This window comes from Denticeps clupeoides, chromosome 5, assembly GCF_900700375.1.
Source record: "Denticeps clupeoides chromosome 5, fDenClu1.1, whole genome shotgun sequence".
NCBI classification, from domain to species: domain Eukaryota; kingdom Metazoa; phylum Chordata; class Actinopteri; order Clupeiformes; family Denticipitidae; genus Denticeps; species Denticeps clupeoides.
The window spans coordinates 2,192,976-2,212,975 of NC_041711.1; the positions used below are offsets into that span (position 1 = coordinate 2,192,976).

At 46.8% G+C, this 20,000-nt stretch overlaps 3 protein-coding genes across 7 annotated transcripts in view; 2 read left to right on the top strand and 1 right to left on the bottom strand.

Moving 5' to 3' along the window:
• The window catches only part of nr4a3 (nuclear receptor subfamily 4, group A, member 3), a 15,436-nt gene extending 13,272 nt beyond the window's left edge, over positions 1-2,164 (top strand). For all 4 annotated transcript variants that reach the window (XM_028981469.1, XM_028981471.1, XM_028981470.1 and 1 more), the window contains one exon: positions 773-2,164. In XM_028981469.1, the coding sequence (XP_028837302.1) occupies positions 773-1,050 (278 nt within the window). In that variant the 3' untranslated portion in view covers positions 1,051-2,164. The remainder of the gene's footprint in view (positions 1-772) is intronic.
• Positions 2,165-5,014: 2,850 nt separating this feature from the next.
• On the top strand, positions 5,015-14,028 carry stx17 (syntaxin 17). 2 transcript variants are annotated; one of them, XM_028980341.1, is made up of 8 exons: positions 5,015-5,135; positions 5,375-5,553; positions 5,650-5,715; positions 7,135-7,345; positions 7,516-7,619; positions 7,755-7,805; positions 12,164-12,250; positions 13,646-14,028. In XM_028980341.1, the coding sequence occupies exons 2-8, from the start codon at positions 5,431-5,433 to the stop codon at positions 13,865-13,867; spliced, it is 864 nt and encodes a 287-aa protein (XP_028836174.1). In that variant the 5' UTR covers positions 5,015-5,135; positions 5,375-5,430; the 3' UTR covers positions 13,868-14,028. The 2 variants fall into 2 exon arrangements, with proteins under 2 accessions (XP_028836174.1, XP_028836173.1); XM_028980340.1 differs by having other exon boundaries at positions 5,021-5,305.
• Positions 14,029-14,517: 489 nt separating this feature from the next.
• Positions 14,518-20,000, bottom strand: part of erp44 (endoplasmic reticulum protein 44) — a 9,652-nt gene continuing 4,169 nt past the window's right edge. The window contains exons 6-11 of the mRNA XM_028980714.1: positions 17,124-17,239; positions 16,874-17,048; positions 16,502-16,613; positions 15,664-15,805; positions 15,437-15,539; positions 14,518-15,353 (exon numbers count right to left, since the gene is read on the bottom strand). Coding sequence (XP_028836547.1) covers positions 15,249-15,353; positions 15,437-15,539; positions 15,664-15,805; positions 16,502-16,613; positions 16,874-17,048; positions 17,124-17,239 — 753 coding nt within the window. The 3' untranslated portion in view covers positions 14,518-15,248. The remainder of the gene's footprint in view (positions 15,354-15,436; positions 15,540-15,663; positions 15,806-16,501; positions 16,614-16,873; positions 17,049-17,123; positions 17,240-20,000) is intronic.

Consider the following 20,000-nt stretch of genomic DNA (forward strand, 5'->3'; position numbering starts at 1 on the left):
GCTTAAAACTCAAATAGAATATGGTCAATAAAAATAATATTAATAATATATTAATAATAAATCTCTGACAAAAAGTTGGAAAATTTTAATAAGAAAGGTACTACAAACGCTCAAAACATGTTCAAGTTGAGCTTTACTGTCATTTTATAACATATTGAAATGAAACAAAGTTTCAACTTCGTTTAATTGTTACGTGTAATTTTTTATTTTTTAAGTTACATACTGACATAAAGCGACATCAACAAAGTGGAAACATGGGACACAGAATAACAAGAGTAACATCAAATAAAACACATAGGCACCAAAGAAGACCGACTGTGATAAAAACATTTTTAAAAAAATTGGTGGTGAAGGTAACAAATGCGCAAATGCTGCTGCAATAGAAATGTAATAGATATATATATGTCCAGAGTGGAACGTTCCTGAGTTCCTCTAATTTGGTAGGCAGTGTGGTATGACGATTCGCTCAACGCAGAAACAGCACGTTTCAGTATTTTCCGAGCCGTGCCGCGTACGTGTAGGGTCACGGCTGGGACGTCAGGGCACCAGTCCACGGCTCATACTTGCGGATAATTTAGGGTTAGCCAATTCAGGTAGCGTGCAAGCTTTTGGTAGGAAATCTGGGAAACCCAAACAATAGCCAGAGGCCATTATCCGGCAAAATTGCTTAATGTGTTTAAGGCTCCAGGCAATCGGCGTTCAAAATAAGGTTTTGTTTTGTGGAAAGCAGATGTTCAAGATCTTGTCTCTCTGTTGCTCTCTCTCTCTGCAGATCAGTGTCCAGGCCTGAAGGACAGGAAGCGTGTTGAGGAGCTGCAGAATAAGGTCCTCTGTTCTCTGCGGGATCACCTGGGCTTCGGAACGGGTGTGACAGTGGGTGGGACCTCAGCAGCAAAGGCCCCACCCACCCTGAGCAGAGTTGTGGGGGTGAGGGCGGAGCTTCGCACCCAGCGAACTCAAGGACTGCAGAGAATATTCTATCTGAAACTGGAGGACTTGGTCCCGCCTCCTCCTGCCATTGATCGGTTCTTGGACACGTTGCCCTTCTGATGCCCCGCCCCTAGACACCCACGGACAAACAAACCGGCCCAAATTCATGGACTGTGGCTGCGACGCCTGCTGTGAGGGCGGGGCCAGCACTATAGAGGGTCTACATTTCACATGAGTCTCCGCAGGAAGCACAATGTGTGATGAGACACAAAAAAACGTCCAATCAGAACATTTCTGTTATACTAGAGCATGTATTTTCAGTGTGTGTGTGTGTGTGTGTGTGTGTGTGTGTGAGAGTAAGTATGAATATATCCTGCTAGCACAGGGATGAGTGTATCACATTTCAGCCAATTAGAAACAGCACATTTTAAACAATTTGAATCATAGACACAACACACACACACACACACACACACACTTCGAGGTTCTGAGAGACAGTAATGTACAGCTCCTTCATACAAGTGCAATTTCTGAAGTGCTTTTAACACAGGAATGCAGCGCAACTCAACTATCTGACATTTTAATACTAAGACTCCGCCCTGAAAGCTTCCAGGGGTCGAAGGTCGCAGCCAGTCGATCAGACTTAGCGCACTAACATTTCCACGACGACGGAGCTCCTCAGACTTGAATTTGCTGTAGTATTTTTATACGTAAGCAAGAAAAGCGAATATAAAAATAGGACTTTAGGACGACGGAATTTGCGAGGCGACTGGGAGCCTTGGAGACCAAACGGAAGACAGATGGACAGACAGAGAAGGAGGGGCTGAGCCCGAGGGGGGGAGCAAAACATTCCGCACTAATGCGTTTTTGTATGTTCGTAGCGTCGGCGACATTTATCGATACGCTTTGTACAGAGGAAGGCGGGGCTTCATGCATGGGTGTGTCTGCCTGTATTTACTGCGAAAGACTGCGGACTCTTCACCTCCCGTCCACAACACGAAGCGATATAAATATATAAATATATTACAAAACAAACTAATATTTTGAAGTGTTTTTATCTGATAGCTTTTTTCAAACATTGTGGTACGAATTGTGAATTTTTGAAGAAGACAAAAAAATAGAGGAAAAAAAAAAGAGTTTTTCAGTGTATTTAGGTTGGATTGATTTATTTTTGTCTCTTTTGTTCACTGGAGTTTCTGCTCAGCACTTTGAAATGATAAAATAGTTTAAATCATTTCAGTCTCATTGTGTCCGTGTTTTTTATGGCTGTGTAGTGGTATTCAGGTGTGTGTGTGTGTGTGTGTGTGTGTGTTAAAACAATAAAATAAGAAGGCCGTGGGTATTGGCTCTGTGTGTGTGTGTGTGTGTGTGTGTGTGAGGGGGTTATCACACCCCCACCATTCATTATTTCACATTGATCTGCTATGTGACATTTTAAAACATGCGCACACACACACAAACACACACACACACACACAGCAGTTCATATAAATTCAGTGCAGAATTTCTGCAGCAACCTGCAAAAAAAAAAGACATTTTAAAACAATAACAGGAATAATACCGGCATAGAAATAAATGTAATAAACATTTTAAAAAATGGATCATGAATTATGTGAATTAAATATGAATTAAATCGGTGTTTGGGGGAGAAAACGTTGCTTTATTGTGATGTGATTTTCATGCAATTTTGTTTAAAATGATGTGAAATTTTGCTTTGCTTGCAGTGATATTTCAGTGGAATTTTTTCGGTACGGCTTGCTGTTCGTATTGTGTGCTGAAACGTGAGACACTTCGCTGTCTAATGTTCTGAGACCAGATTAACACGGCATCCTAAATTATTCAACGGACAACAATCATTTTTAGTTTATGACAGTTGCTTAAAATATTTAACTTTTTTATAATAGTAATAATAATAAAAGTAAGAGGGCAAAATATTATTATATTATGATTGTTTAAATAATCATAAGTGTTTTAAATAAAAATAGTTTAAAGATGTTAAAATAACAAGAAAATTGTAACTAAATGTCTTAAAATGTAAAAAAAAAAAAATACAGTCTATACTTGTGAAGTGCCAGTGGGACATCGTTCCAAAATCTCAACCTCTCTCTAAACCCACTTATCCATCTGAGAGTCTGTGGGAACCTGGCGCTTCCTCCCAGCGCGCACACACACACACACACACACACACACAGAATCGTTTGACTCACAGCTGGACTGTGGGCGGAAAGGTGTAAACTGTGAGCGGAGAGGAGAACTCGAGTCGCAACTCGGCCCCGGGTCTCCGAACCGCCGCCAAACTCTATTCTGGCAAAAGCAGCTGGCTAAAAATAAACGCAGGGAGGAAAGCGAGTGCAGACCTGGGACAGGAGTCAGGCCTCAACGGGAAACACGGGACGTCCATAAACAGACAAATGTCAATTTTCATATTTTTAAAAAAGACACGGATATCAGATTCAAGCAGATTTTAAGCAAAAGTGATGTGATTGTCATTGTGAAACGCTGCAGCACAGCACTCGGTGACGCGGTGAAATGTGTCCTCTGTATTTAACTATTACCCTTGGTGGCACCTCACCTCACCAGCACCTTGGCGGACCGGCAACCTTCTGATTACGGGGTCGCTTCCTTAATCGCTAGGCCACCGCCGCCCCAAAGACTCTCAGCTCAGCAATGCAAGATGCAAGCAGATGGGTTTGAACCAGATGGGAGGATTTATCGATGAATGGATTGGACATATCAGCTCTGATGCTCTGTGATAACACACACACACAAAATGAAATGATCAGTGAAGCGGAGCAGTGCGTCTGTGATTGGCAAGAGAATCAATGATGGTCCCGACGTGTTACACCCCCCGGGAGTCTCAATTAACCCCGTACCTGCCCGTGTCCACACTCGTCGTTCTACCACAGGGCCGTGTGACAGCAGGATGCCGTGAGTGTGTTGTACACTGCCAACATGTCTCTCCAGGCACACTCCACCGTTCTAATGTCCATTAAAACCACACCGAAACCCCATCCAGACGGGTTCATCATGACTAGCTGTAAATGGCATCACGCCACATTTTCAGCAGCAATTCATGTCGAGTTTGAGTAATGTCACTGGTTTTTAGAAAACATTTTTGCAATGATCTTGGAGATTCATGAGACAAGCAATAAAAGAGGACACTTGTTGCATATCTGGTGCATCAGCAAATTATTTCTGACATTGTTAATGACTATTTCTTATTAAATCTCATTTGATGTTGTCTTTCACACAGAAAAAGAGATGTATTAAATTAACCTAAACCTTTGAGGTAGTGCTAGTTACCTTGAATCAGAAGACCACAAGGTCCCAGGTTCAAACCCCTCTACCAGGGGGACTGTCCCTGTAACTACTGATTGTATATGGACGTCTGATGGCATAAATGCAAACGTATTAGATTATTAGGCATCTTTTTTTCCAAACTAGAATCACTATGTGGCTACAGATCCTTCAACACCCTCCAGGGAGATTTTTAGACTGATTATCCCAGTTATAACATGGGTGCGGATAATGAAATATGGGGAGGAACAGCCCGTCCGATGATCTTTTAATTTAACATTCGCTCAATTATTGTTTTGTAATTAATGAATGAATTTATGCATCTATTTTTTTTTATAAATTTAACTGCTTTACCTTAATTGTAAATAAAGTCAAATTCGTTGCAGTATTAGGCGCATTTTTTAGAAAAATGAAAGTTAATCGTTGTTAATTATTTTGGTGACAGACACGCAGATTAGTTGGAGGGCTCAGCACACACATGTGGTTAATCTGTGGGTGTCCCATAATCCGGAAGCACTGATCAGATCCCCCACGTGTGTGTGTGTGTGTGTGTCTGGTGGGATTTCTAAGAAACTGTTCATTGCTATTTAGAGACTCCATTATTTATTAATTAAATCAACCGGAGAGCGTATCTTTAATTATTAAACGCGATAATCTCCCTCTTAATAAAATATGAAGGTTTATCATCAGAAGGGGAGCGCGTCACGCGTCAATTTCATGAAATTAAAAATAAATGAAAAAAGCGGCCCGCCGGCCGCCGTTTTCACCCGGAAACATTTCGCCGGCGCACGGCCCGGAAGTGCCCGCTGTTTACGCGCCGTGCGTCTTCGCCGGTCCTGGTCGCGTCCCGTGAGTCCGAGTCGCAGGTCAAGATCGAGTTTCCCTCGAAGCTAGCGATCCTTCGGCAGGTTGGTCGCTCTGACCTCTGACCTCTGACCCCCTCCGGTGCGCGTCTGTAGTCTCTTTTTTTCATAAACTGGTACAGAGCACACAAACCAATCAGAGCAAGGCGACAACACCCTCAAACTTGTAGATTCTGGTCAGAAGAGGCCAAAGGTTACGAGTCTGGTTGGAGGAGGTGAGATGAGAGGAGGGTGTGATGTTCTCCTTCCTTCTGTCCTCTGGTTATAATTTCTGTTCTGTATAGATGATGCTGGACATGAATCTGCTGCTCTGACCCCTGTGGTACGTCTGAGGCTAAAGATGGCAGATTTAGCCAGTAAACTACCCCTTAAACGCCTGGAGTCTCCCATCCAGAAGTTCACCAAAGTGGCCGTTCCTACAGACCTGCAGAGACTGCAGCAGCATCAGCACAATATAGAGAAGGTGCGTGCACACACACACACACACACCTGCCACAACAGCAGCATCGCCATGAAGGCTGTGTGTAAATGGGTGGGTCTGTGTTCCAACATCTTTCAGTTCCAGAGATTGCAGCAGTGGGACCGACTCCACCAGGAACACGTCAACGCCAGCCGGACCGTGCAGGTAACACACGAGACGGAGAGAAGAGAGCACGGCTGGAGGTGGCGGCATGCGAGACAGTGTGTGTGTGTGTGTGTGTGTGTGTGTCTCCTGTGGGTTGCCGTCCATCAGTAATGGCCGGGGCAGGTGTGTTAAAGTGTGAGTGGTGTGTGAGAGAGGGAGTAGTGTCCAGGCTGTACTGTGTGTGTGTGTGTGTGTGTGTGTGTGTGTGTGTGTGTGACCCTGACACCCATGTGACCCTCGTGAGACACCAGAAAGCTTTCTCATGTCTGCAATACTGTGTATCTGTGTGTGTGTTTCTTTGTCAGCGTGGCTGACATTGTTTAAGTGCCTCCCCAGGGGTCGGGGGAGGGACGGAAAGCAGGGGTCGAGGGAGGTGATTCAACAGCCAATCAGAAACGAGCTTGTACGGAGCTAAAACCAAGCGAAACCCCACGGTACCAAAAACGATCCCAGGCCCAGTAGACTGGTGCTGAATATAACACCTGTCTGTATCTTTTACTTCAACGTTCCAAATGTTCACACTGAAGGTTTGTGTTTTAAACGTCATACGCGCGTTACTAACACCAGATTCTTTCGAAATTTTAAACACATCGTCAAATCCTCTATTCGGTTAGAAATTTAAGAAATGACTTTTTCTGATCCCTTCTTCTCTGCCATCGGAGACGTGAAGTGGAGGTCTACTGCAGCAGTTCCCAACATGTGGGTCTGTGACCCCTGTAGGGGGCGCCAGAGGTCACGGGGGGGGGGGACATAAATCTTTGCCTGGGTACATTCAACAAACGCGGCCTTTCGTACTATACTACCTATCCTCTCAGTCCGCTTCGCTGCTTGTAAATTAGTTTCGGTGATCGGTAAAAGTGTTTGGCGTGTTGTAAAGGTGACGTCACGTGGTGTAATTATCGCAGAGAGATGCGGAAATGGATGCCGAGGAGGTGAAACGGAGGCGAGCGTCTGGTGGTTTTATATAAAAAGCTCACGGTTTCATGGCTGCATGAAAATGGCGCTGTAAAATGTCCATTACCGCTATAAGAACTTGGACTTTACATCCCCTGCCGTGTAAAACGGTGTATATAGGAAGGAACTGAGGTTGGGGGGGGGTCCTGGGTTATCTTGGGGATGGATTCGGAAGAATAACTGGGGTGAAGAAGCACGATGAGCGTCTGTGGGTCATCGTTGAAGGTCAGATGGATGGACAGTCCTCCAGTCAGATGCCCTTTTCCAGCCATCGGACCTCTGGTCTTTCAGGGAGGCGGGGTTTACCACATACACCAGATCCTGAAACCTCCAACTCGCACGTCACTTTGTCTAATTGCGGATTATTTCATGTATGAGTAGGAGGGTAAACATCACCAGGCGTGGCATCGTAACCCCTCCCCTCTTGTGGACTCGTCACCGTGTGCTTCGCTCCGCCCCCTGCAGCAGCTGCGCTCCAACCTGCGGGAGATGGAGAAGCTCTGCGGGCGTGTCCACGACGACGACGTCGAGGCGCTACAGAAACTCGTTCAGCCAATCAGAGAGCAGGCCGTGGCCGCTACCCGGGACTTCTTACGACTTCACGCCGAGGCCGTCGGTCAGATTGGCCCACGGGTAGCCCCGCCCACAGACTTACTCACAGAGTCATCGTCTTGCAGTAAGTGCAACCGAACATGTACAGATCCTGCATCATCTTTCGTATTCATCTTATTACATTTGATTATTTTTAATTTCAAGTTTGTGGGAGATTAGGTTAGACCAACCTGGAGGTGTGTGTTCTGCTTGTTGATGTGTGAATTAAAACTGATGCTGATTGGTTTCTCGCAGGTGATTTTGATGTGGGCGTGGCCTCACCCAGACTCATTCAAACTCAGCTTCCTGTAATTCCACCTGAGCAGAATGCGGCTGAGAGTTGGGACTCGCTGGAGGAGGTTGGAAAATATGTGTACACACACACAACTTTGCATTCTGTAAACACACAGGCCACAGACATGCATCGATCCATAAACATACAAATGCATTCAGTAATTAATTACAAATCTGTAATTGTGTGTGTGTGTTTTCAGGAGTTACTGGAGCTGAATGGTCTGGTGAATCAGTTCTCTTTAATTGTTCATGTGAGTAAAACACACTGTTTGTGTGTGTGTGTGTGTGTGTGTGTCTGTAGTGTATTCTATGTGACTGTCAATGTGTGTGTGTGTGTGTGTGTGTGTGTAGTTTGATGATTCTGGGTAAGCAGTCATACTGACATGCTCTCTCCTGAGAATTAACCTTTATTGATCCTAACAGAGGCAGAGTGATGAGAAAGAGACAGAAGGAGGCGTGTGTGTTGGTATGTGACACAGTGTGGATGTGACAGACTATCAGCTGTTAAGCCTCTAACTAGTAACGATTAATGAGGCAGGGCCATCCACACACACACACACACACACAGCCACTCAGCAAATCCAGCATGACACCACCAACATCAACACTGAACCTGGCACTACTGCTGCTGGAGATCTGAAGCTAGACCCAAATCTGGAACTTTCCATGTGAAACATCTGGAAAACATGATATTAAGAAGAAAGGAAATGGATGGGAATCATGGAAGAAGGGCGGAGCCCAGACTGTTCATCTCTAAAATGGGAAACGTTCTGTCCGATCTGGCCTTGCGTCACATTGGAGACAGCGTTTCAGGGGACTCGGGGGGAATTTCTCTTTACCACACTTTTATATCAGTCATATTGGTCCCCTAATACTGCATATGAAGTCCCCTTCCAAAATTCAGCCTCGGTGCAGAATTACAGTCACTTTGATCTCATTTTTACATCCAATTATCAAGCAGCTGCAATGCTTCGCTCATTTTGGGAAGATGACAGTTGGTGGAGATCATGTTAAAACATGAGAAACGGGAGGTAACCTTTCCCCTTATGACATCATAAAGGGACAAATTCCAGATCCGACCGTCTGAGCTGCCGCTCTCTGGACGGTGAAGCAGAATGACCAAAGCACTTTTTACACCCATCACCATTTCTAGCCACTTCAGGACCATAGACAGGCTGGGGGGGAACTCGTATTAATGTTAAATAATCTCACAAAGTCACATCTTTAAATAGTCGTGGAAGTTAAGTCTTTATCTGATCGTTTCCGCTTGTTTTACTTTTTACTGGTTTCTCTGTTGAGAAGCACAAGAATCTGACAGAGCAGCAGATCCATCTCCAACGGGATCAAATGAACAGAACCATCAGCAGACACTACCCAGTTGAGTGCCGAGTAGAGAATTCTGCAGCTTGGGCACAGTTCCACCCGCCTGGGTGTGGTGGCTGCATCCTCTTCCTCACTGAAGGCTCAGAATCTCCTGAATGGTGCGCGATGGCACTTCCAGTCGGACCGGTTGAGCCGGTGTCTGCACCGGTGGGAGGATAAGCTGGTTGTAATAACTTGAAGATATAGAAATGAAGAAAAACCCGCCGGGTGGGACGTTGAGTTGGTGACAACCGATGGAATGATAATGGCTTTGAGTTCTGGACAAGAAGCCACAAGGTTCCCGCACACACACACACACACACACACACACACACACACACACACGCAGTAGTGTGCAAATGTTTGGGCTCCTTTGCTTAATAATGTCTGTTGGTGTGAAGATGTGAAGAGTTCAGTGAGCAGCAGGGAAAGTGATCAAGTTAAAGATGGCAGATTTTAATCAACATTTATTTCAATCATCTGTTCACACAGTTTTACGGCGGACGCCCTTCCTGACGCAACCCTCCCCATTTACCTGTGCTTGGGACCGGTCACCTGTGTCCCCAGTGGCCGGGTTATTTCAATCATCTACAGGTACAAAAAAAACAAAAAAAAAACAAAGGTCCTAGTCTTCCTCCGCTTATCCGGGTCCGGGTCGCGGGGGCAGCATCCCAAGTAGGGAGTCCCAGACAGTCCTCTCCCCAGCCACCTCCACCATCTCCTCCGGCAGGACCCCAAGGCGTTCCCAGACCAAACTGGAGATATCATTTCGACCCCGGGGCCTCCTGCCGGCAGGACATGCCCGAAACACCTCCCCAGGGTGGCGTCCAGGAGGCATCCTGACCAGATCAACTGGCTCCTCTTGATGTGGAGGAGCAGCGGTTCCCTCCCAAATGTCCCTATCTCTAAGGCTGCGCCCGTCCACCCTACGGAGGAAACTCATTTCGGCCGCTTGTATCCGAGATCTCATTCTTTCAGCCATTATCCAAAGCTCATGACAATAGGTGAGGATTGGGATGTAGATCGACCGATAAAACCACGACAGAATCTTCCTGTCGATCTCCTTCTCCCTTCTTCCCTCACTCGTGAACAAGACCCCGAGATACTTCAACTCCTCCACTTGAGACAGGACCTCTCTCCCGACCCGGAGATGGCAAGCCACCCTTTTCCGGTCGGGAACCATGGTTTGAGATTTGGAGGTGCTGATCCTCATCCAAGCCGCTTCACACTCGACTGCGAACCTACCAAGCAAGAGCTGACGGTCAGAGACTGATGAAGCTATGAGGACCACATCATCCACAAAACGCAGAGACGAGATTCTCCTGCCACCAAACCGGACACCCTCCACATCACGGCTGCGTCTAGAAATTTTGTCCATATAGATTATGAACAGAACTGGTGAGAAAGGGCAGCGGAGTCCAGCCCTCACCGGGAACAGGTACGACTTACTGCTGGCGATGCGGACCAAGCTCACGCTCCTCTGGTACGGGGACTGAATGGCCCTTAACAAAAGGCCATCCACCCCATACTCCTGGAGCTATCTAGCACTCGTCCCAGGGACTCCAAAAAGGGTGGGTCCTCTGAGCTGTTATTTGCTGCATAAGCGCAAACAACAGTCAGGACCCGTTCCCCGACTCGAAGGTGCAGGGACGCTACCCTCTTGTCCCCCGGGGTAAACCCCAACAAACAGGCTGAGAGTCTTGGGGATAACAAAATCCAACCCCAGCCCTCCGCCTCTCACCCGGAGCAACTCCAGCAAAGGAGAGTGTCCAACCTCTCTCAAGGACTTGGGTTCCAGAGCCAAAGCTATGTGAGGTGAGTCCGACTATCTAGCCGGTACCGCTCAACCTCTTCCACAAGCTACAGCTCCTTCCCCGCCAGAGGGGTGACGTTCCATGTCCCAATAGCCAGTTTCCTTCTCCGGGCATCAGACCGCATTGCACCGGACCCTTCATGTTCCTCCTGGGCGAAAGCCCGGCCACCAGGCGCTCACTCACGGGCCCCAACCCCAGGCCTGGCTCCAGGGTGGGACCCCGGTAACCCTCCAAGCCGGGTACACTGACTCTTTGTTCTACCTTCCATGTAAGGTCTTCTGAACCGTTCTTTGTCTCACCCTTTACCTAAGAACAATTTGTCATGGGAGACCCTACCAGGGGCACCAAGTGCCCCAGACAACACAGCTCCTAGGATCATTAGGGCTCTCAAGCTCCTCCACCACGATAAGGTGACAGTTCAAGGAGGAGAGAACAAGGGTCATGAAGCAAAAGCCCATGTAGGAAGTGAGTAGGTTTTGTCCCAAAATGTTTCACGTTATGCAAGGTTCCTCGGTCCGTCTCGGATGCGCTGCTCTTTTGCGATTGATGTTGAGGTTTGAATTAGACAGAACTAGATGTTCGCATGTTGGTTTGACGGCGAGCGTCGGAATGGTTTTCTCGCGCAGTAGAACAGTAGAGATCCCTTCAGACCTGGGCTGGAGCCCCGCTGTTCCTGTGAAGAACATAATGACCCGAGGAAACAGCTGGAATTGCTTTGCTGCCGTTTTCTCGATGCTTTCGTTTTTTGATCAGCGGGCTAATTAAGGTCTGGAGCCGCGGTTAAAATGACGTGGGTGCGAACCGCGGCGTTGCATGCGCGCCTGCTGGTGACCCGTTCATCCCCGGCGCATTGAAACCTTCACACTAACAGACATTTTCAGCCCTCATGTTCACATGCCACTGTACCTGCGCCCCGTGTGTGTGTGTGTGTGTGTGTGTGTAAACACTCAAGTGTGTCAATATCTCTGCGCTCGGGGAAACGCACCAGACACGGCTGACATCTTATTATTCAAACACAATAGAGACAAAGTGCACACACACACACACACACACAGCACCTTGGGAGTCAGGGTATCCTGAGATTGGGGTCTTTCAAAGCAGATTTTCCACAACACCATGCGGTGTGTGTGTGTGTGTGTGTGTGTGTGTCTGTTTACTGTGAGCTCACACTGATTCAGAAAAAGAGACAGCTGCCACTCCTGAATATTTCATAAGCATCTGAGAGACCACCCAGTTACCCCAGGAGCAGAGCCTGGGTGTGTTGGGTGTGTGTTGAGTGTGTGGCGATGGGCCTGAAACCAGCAGCGCCGGTTAACCCGGCTGCTTCGGTGTGTCTGGGCGCGACTGCTCGTTTTTGTGACTTTGTGGGTTTGTGTGTGTCTGTGCGCGCTCACCACTCGATATTCCCTCTCCCCTCTCGCTCTCCCTCTCAGTCTCAGCAGGAGAAGATTGACAGCATCGAGGAGAATGTTAGCGCGGCGGCGGCCAACGTGGAGGAGGGGGCGCGCAGCCTGGGGAAGGTGAGGGGAGAGAGGCTCTCCCGCCGGGGGATCGATGGCACTCCGGCCCCCTGCTTCCCCCGGCCCACCAGCGCCGGGGCCGATCGACCGGCGCCGGCGCGCGGGGCCACAATTAAGAAAGGGGAGGGGGGGGGGGCGGGACGGAGCGTGGAGGAGGGAGCGGCGCCGCGCGCCCGGAAATCGATGTGTGTTGTGACGACCTCTCGCCGCGAGGTGATGTGTGTGAATGTGTGAGTGCAGGGAGCTCTAAAGAGGCTAAAATAGCGTCTATAAACAGCCATTCAGCTCCAGCTGTGTGTTCGATACACAACACTCACACTGTGTGTGTGTGTGTGTGTGTGTGTGTGTAGACACTCATATGCAGGAATGTCTCCTTATTGCACAGCAAGCTCTGTTGCATTGTGTGTGCATCTGTGCGTGTAAATCTAGTTAAACAAAGTAGAGAAAGGTGCGCACACACACACACACACTATTTAATGCGCGCGCACACACACGCACACGGTTTGTTTGTGGTAGGACAGGTAATTAACGTCTGTCTGAAGATAAGATGAGAGGCGGGAGATGAAACAGCGCAGCGTTTGATGGGTGTCACTTTGCACAAAGTTTAAATGTTGTGTGTGTGTGTGCGTGCGCGCACATTCTACCATGTGTGTTTGTTCAATGTCAGCTGTGACCAAAGCCCTTCAGCATGTGATGTCAATTCATTTAATCTCAGGGTGAACTTTTTATTTTGCCATTACTTGTGTGTTATTTCATAGTCAACTTATAAATGTGTGTGTGTGTGTGTGTGTATACACCCCCCACACACACACACACCCATTTATAAGTTGACTATGAAATAACACACGTTAGGTTGTGTAATAAACAAAAAGTTGAAGATTTGCGTCTCTCTTGCTGTGATGGCAGTGTTCAACACTCGTGTCTCCACCTCCTTGAGTTGGACGACGGGGACATTTCTAACAGTCCTGAAGGACCAGTGGTGGCCTAGCGGTTAAGGAAGCGGCCTCGTAATCATGGCGCCTGTCATGGCTACCCACTGCTCACCAAGGGTGATGGTTAAATGCAGAGGACAAATTTTACTGTGCTGTGCTGCCGTGTATCACAAGTGACAACCACTTCACTTTATCAAACATACTTCACTTTCTCCTTATACAACAAATACAAAATATGTTTCTTGTATTGGATTCTTCTAAATGGCTCCATCTTAGTCTCCATAACTGGGAGAGTCGGGGCGTCCAGACGTTTGACTTGTACTGTACATTTCTGGTCGGTGCTGGCAATCGGTCCCATACACACACAACACAACACAACACAACACAGCAGTTTAATCAGAGAAAAGTTCCATCCTCTTCAGCTGAAGTTAAAAGGCCTTTTCTCCCTTTTCTTGTCTCTCAGGCTGCCAGGTCAGGATTGGCTGTGCTGCCGGTTGCCGGGGCGTTGGTGGGCGGGGTTCTTGGTGGCCCCCTGGGCTTATTGGCGGGTTTTAAACTGGTGGGCGTGGCCGCCGCTGTTGGGGGTGGGCTGATTGGATTCGCCGGCGGCAACCTGATCCAAAAGCGCTCAAAGGAACGAGTGGCGCTTCAACTGCAGCAGCTGGACAACACGCACGAGGACTAACACACACACACACACACACACACACACACACACAGCAGTCGGGTTACGGCCATACACACACACAGATGTAGCTTCAACATGATTCACAGATGCCTTCCTTAAATAAAAATTATAATTTTTCTTACTTAATTGCCAAAATTAAAGCTTTTTAATTTCCACTACATGTGTATGTGTGATGTTGGACTGTGTGAGAGTATCTGCTGTCTAATTCAAAAACCTTCAATAAAGCACAGTGTGTGGCTGCTGTGCTGGAAGTGGGGTTGAGGTCGTAGGTCAGTGTGTCTTTTGGTGTCCGTCGATGCTCAGGGGAAAACCCCGTCTAGATTTATATTTACATTTCCAGCATTTACCAGACGCCCTTATCCAGAGCGACTTACAATCAGTAGTTACAGGGACAGTCCCCCCCTGGAGACACTCAGGGTTAAGTGTCTTGCTCAGGGACACAATGGTAGTAAGTGGGGTTTGAACCTGGTTCTTCAGTGTTACCCACTAGGCTACTACCACCCTATAGATGCCAAGTTCTCCAATTTACACTAGAATTCCTTCTTTTTTTCAGAAGCGATGCTGCCGTTTATGTGTTTTCATCATATTTCAATCACCCCTCATTTTTAAACACACACAGCCATACAAAACCAGCACAAAGACGTTGATCTTGTAAAATATTATTTTTTTATTATTTTTTCCACTTTTCCTTCCATTTCTGAGATGAGTGAATTGCAGGTCCCCTCACACACACACACACACACACACACACACACACACAGGTGAGTGAGCTGATATGATACTAACAAGTTTGGATCTTAACGAGTCTGAATTCAAATTCAAGTACTCTTTTATACACACACACTGGAGTGGCTGACCATTAAAGAACCGTGAATGTCCTGCAGCGTTCAACTTCACACACACACAGTTGCATCATTAGAAAGGACATTTCCCAGCATGCCGCAGGACGAGGGAAAGTTCCAGACCCGTTGGTTGGGTTGAGGAGCTGCGTCATTTCTGCTCTTAGTTTTTTCTTTATTTTCTACAAAAACAAAAACTGCTGGTAGACAAAAATGGGGGAAACTGAGGAAGGAAGTGAAGAAAAAAAAAAGTTTTAATTTAAACGCGACAGACAGACGGAGCACAAACATATTTACACGCTCAAAAAAAAAAAAAAAAGGTAAAAATGCTCTCTCTCTTTCTCCTCATATTCTTCCTCCCAATAATCAGTTTAAATCCCAAAGACTCCTTCTGGTCCTCCTTCAGTGGTGGAGACTCCGCCCAGGGGCGGGGCATGCCACATCACGGGGGCAGGGCTTCCAGCTTTGGGTTCCGTTTGTGTACATTTCTGTGGGAGTGTGTGTGTGTGTGTGTGTGTGTGTGTGTTTGTGTTCCATGGTCACAGCTCATCACGGTCCCTCAGGATGGTGTACCGGGTCTCGCTGGGCGCCAGCTTCTGGAAGGAGCTCTCTGGAGGACTGCTGGCCACTTCACTGTCGTCCTCCTGGGAAAAACACACAGAATTACAGGTCTATGGTTGTGATAGTGTTGTTAGTGTAGTTGTAGTGACGTGTGTGTGTGTATTACCTGTCCTGGTGTGCTGTCTGTGGGATCAGGTCCGTGGTGAAACACTCTGTGTAGTTTTCCTGAGTGCAGATCCAACACAAACTGTCTCAGCTTCCCCGGAACCCTGCACACATGTAATGATTCCGGTTCAAATGAGAGGGGTTTTAAATGGATGGAATTGATGGTTAGCTGTGTGTGTGTGTGTGTGTGTGTGTGTGTTGGAGGGGGGCGGGGTCTGCAGTACTTACGTGAGGTCGTTGAACTCTGGGAAGACGTACATGTGCCTGAAGCTGTCGATGGCGATGACGGGGCAGTCGGCCGGAGTTTTCTGGATGTGGAGCAGAGGGTGACGGAACTTATCGCAGTCGGCGTGGAGGAAGTTTATAGAGCCTGAGAGAGAGAGAGAAAGGTGAGCAGGGGTCAGGGGTCAGGCAGCATTACACTGTAGAGGTCACATTTACTGCACTGAATGAATATCCGGTGCAGATGTAAATTTCACTGAACCGATTCCTTTATTGATTCCCATGGAGAACTGGTGATTTACGGCATTTACCAGACGCCCTTATTCAGAGCGACTTACAGTCAGTAGTTACAGGGACAGTCCCCCCCTGGAGACACTCAGGGTTAAGTGTCTTGCTCAGGGACACGATGGAAGTAAGTGGGGTTTGAACCTGGGTCTTCTGGTTCATAGGCGAGTGTGTTACCCACTAGGTAACATGTGGGATTCTGGTCCGAAACCGTTGATCATAAAATGGGCTGTAGGCGAGGACTAAATGTGGGACTTACAGAAATCAATAAAACAAAAAAGAAACACAATTTTGTTATTATGTTTCATGTGGTGGTTTAAATCACCCAGAATGAGGAAGCAGCATGAGAGCTGTCAATCATCAGGCAATAAAGATTGTGTTCTGGGTGACACCAACACGGGTGGGGTCCCTTTTTTCACCTGGATTCCAGGCGGTCACGTGACCGCGGAGAAATGAGCCCCACTGCGCTCCACCAGGAGAAAGAGGAGGACGACGGGTGGAGGAGACGGCAGTAAATCTGTGACGCGACCCCTGAACTCTGACCTGCCGGTGACCTTACCCTTCTCGCTGATGAGCTGCCTGGCAACCTCGTGCTGAAACTTTTCCAGACTCTCCGCGTCTTCCTTCAAATGGAACAAGATGAGGAACGGAATTCCTTCCTCTGTCAGCTCCTACACACACAAGAATAAATCCTTTTTAAATTAAACGAGAAAAAGAAACAGGAGCGTAGTCAGCGGGGTAGTGTGTTACATCTGCGCGTGTGTGTGTGTGTGTGTGTGTGTGTGTGTGTAAGGGGGGTAAGATGTTGCTGGGTGACCGGCACAAAAGCCTGCCAGTTATTTTATTTTATTGAGATGTAACAAACATGACACACACACACACACACTTGAGTGTGTGGGAAAAGTACACTGTGTGGAGGGGAGCGGCGGACCTCTCCGTTCTCGAAGGTGATCTCTCGGACCAGAGGAACACACTTGTCCTGCGACCAGGCGTACGCCAGGTCGAAGTTGGTCAGCGTCCCCAGATAGACCATGTCCGGAACGCTCTCCCCGGGGGGCTTGTAGATGACATTGTCCCCGCTGAACCTCTCTGGCTTCGAGACCTCCCTACACACACAATACAACACGACATCATCACTCAGAGAAGGAGGAGGCGAGGGCGGCTTGACGAGGGATAATCACCCAAAAGCAGCCAGGAAGACGCAGTCGTCTCGCAGGATGTTCGCCACTTTCTCAAACGTCCGGTAGTTCTCAGACTCCTTCTGATCAAAGAAGCCGATGATGGTCCTCTTACTCCTCTGCAGGAAAACAATCAGAGTCAGGTCAGGAACGTGTAGTACTGACAGTACAGTGGTAAAGTGTGTGTAAAGTGTGAGTATGTGTGTGTACATTATACAGGTCAGGAACGTGTAGTACTGACAGTACAGTGGTAAAGTGTGTGTAAAGTGTGAGTATGTGTGTGTACATTATACAGGTCAGGAACGTGTAGTACTGACAGTACAGTGGTAATGTGTGTGTAAAGTGTGAGTATGTGTGTGTACATTATACAGGTCAGGAACGTGTAGTACTGACAGTACAGTGGTAAAGTGTGAGTATGTGTGTGTACATTATACAGGTCAGGAACGTGTAGTACGGACAGTACAGTGGTAAAGTGTGTGTAAAGTGTGAGTATGTGTGTGTACATTATACAGGTCAGGAACGTGTAGTACGGACAGTACAGTGGTAAAGTGTGTGTAAAGTGTGAGTATGTGTGTGTACATTATACAGGTCAGGAACGTGTAGTACTGACAGTACAGTGGTAATGTGTGTGTAAAGTGTGAGTATGTGTGTGTACATTATACAGGTCAGGAACGTGTAGTACTGATAGTACAGTGGTAAAGTGTGTGTAAAGTGTTGAGTATGTGTGTGTACATTATACAGGTCAGGAACGTGTAGTACTGACAGTACAGTGGTAATGTGTGTGTAAAGTGTGAGTATGTGTGTGGAAATTGTACAGGTCAGGAACGTGTAGTACTGACAGTACAGTGGTAAAGTGTGAGTATGTGTGTGTACATTATACAGGTCAGGAACGTGTAGTACTGACAGTACAGTGGTAAAGTGTGTGTAAAGTGTGAGTATGTGTGTGTGTACATTATACAGGTCAGGAACGTGTAGTACTGACAGTACAGTGGTAAAGTGTGTGTAAAGTGTGAGTATGTGTGTGTACATTATACAGGTCAGGAACGTGTAGTACTGACAGTACAGTGGTAATGTGTGTGTAAAGTGTGAGTATGTGTGTGTACATTATACAGGTCAGGAACGTGTAGTACTGACAGTACAGTGGTAAAGTGTGAGTATGTGTGTGTACATTATACAGGTCAGGAACGTGTAGTACGGACAGTACAGTGGTAAAGTGTGTGTAAAGTGTGAGTATGTGTGTGTACATTATACAGGTCAGGAACGTGTAGTACGGACAGTACAGTGGTAAAGTGTGTGTAAAGTGTGAGTATGTGTGTGTACATTATACAGGTCAGGAACGTGTAGTACTGACAGTACAGTGGTAATGTGTGTGTAAAGTGTGAGTATGTGTGTGTACATTATACAGGTCAGGAACGTGTAGTACTGATAGTACAGTGGTAAAGTGTGTGTAAAGTGTTGAGTATGTGTGTGTACATTATACAGGTCAGGAACGTGTAGTACTGACAGTACAGTGGTAATGTGTGTGTAAAGTGTGAGTATGTGTGTGGAAATTGTACAGGTCAGGAACGTGTAGTACTGACAGTACAGTGGTAAAGTGTGAGTATGTGTGTGTACATTATACAGGTCAGGAACGTGTAGTACTGACAGTACAGTGGTAAAGTGTGTGTAAAGTGTGAGTATGTGTGTGTGTACATTATACAGGTCAGGAACGTGTAGTACTGACAGTACAGTGGTAAAGTGTGTGTAAAGTGTGAGTATGTGTGTGGAAATTGTACAGGTCAGGAACGTGTAGTACTGACAGTACAGTGGTAAAGTGTGTGTAAAGTGTTGAGTATGTGTGTGTACATTATACAGGTCAGGAACGTGTAGTACTGACAGTACAGTGGTAATGTGTGTGTAAAGTGTGAGTATGTGTGTGGAAATTGTACAGGTCAGGAACGTGTAGTACTGACAGTACAGTGGTAAAGTGTGAGTATGTGTGTGTACATTATACAGGTCAGGAACGTGTAGTACTGACAGTACAGTGGTAAAGTGTGTGTAAAGTGTGAGTATGTGTGTGTGTACATTATACAGGTCAGGAACGTGTAGTACTGACAGTACAGTGGTAAAGTGTGTGTAAAGTGTGAGTATGTGTGTGGAAATTGTACAGGTCAGGAACGTGTAGTACTGACAGTACAGTGGTAAAGTGTGTGTAAAGTGTGAGTATGTGTGTGTGTACATTATACAGGTCAGGAACGTGTAGTACTGACAGTACAGTGGTAAAGTGTGTGTAAAGTGTGAGTATGTGTGTGGAAATTGTACAGGTCAGGAACGTGTAGTACTGACAGTACAGTGGTAAAGTGTGAGTATGTGTGTGTACATTATACAGGTCAGGAACGTGTAGTACGGACAGTACAGTGGTAAAGTGTGTGTAAAGTGTTGAGTATGTGTGTGTACATTATACAGGTCAGGAACGTGTAGTACTGACAGTACAGTGGTAATGTGTGTGTAAAGTGTGAGTATGTGTGTGTACATTATACAGGTCAGGAACGTGTAGTACTGACAGTACAGTGGTAAAGTGTGTGTAAAGTGTGTGTAAAGTGTGTGTACATTATACAGGTCAGGAACGTGTAGTACGGACAGTACAGTGGTAAAGTGTGTGTAAAGTGTGAGTATGTGTGTGTACATTATACAGGTCAGGAACGTGTAGTACTGACAGTACAGTGGTAAAGTGTGTGTAAAGTGTGAGTATGTGTGTGGAAATTGTACAGGTCAGGAACGTGTAGTACTGACAGTACAGTGGTAAAGTGTGAGTATGTGTGTGTACATTATACAGGTCAGGAACGTGTAGTACGGACAGTACAGTGGTAAAGTGTGTGTAAAGTGTGAGTATGTGTGTGT

What these genes read in the sequence shown, in the direction of transcription:
- stx17 (XM_028980341.1), top strand. Translation starts at nt 5,431, where the DNA reads ATGGCAGATTTAGCCAGTAAACTACCCCTTAAACGCCTGGAGTCTCCC. An exon ending in CACAGAGTCATCGTCTTGCA is followed by an intron (nt 7,346 to 7,515) that starts GTAAGTGCAACC and finishes GGTTTCTCGCAG; the next exon opens with GTGATTTTGATGTGGGCGTG. An exon ending in AGTTCTCTTTAATTGTTCAT is followed by an intron (nt 7,806 to 12,163) that starts GTGAGTAAAACA and finishes TCTCCCTCTCAG; the next exon opens with TCTCAGCAGGAGAAGATTGA.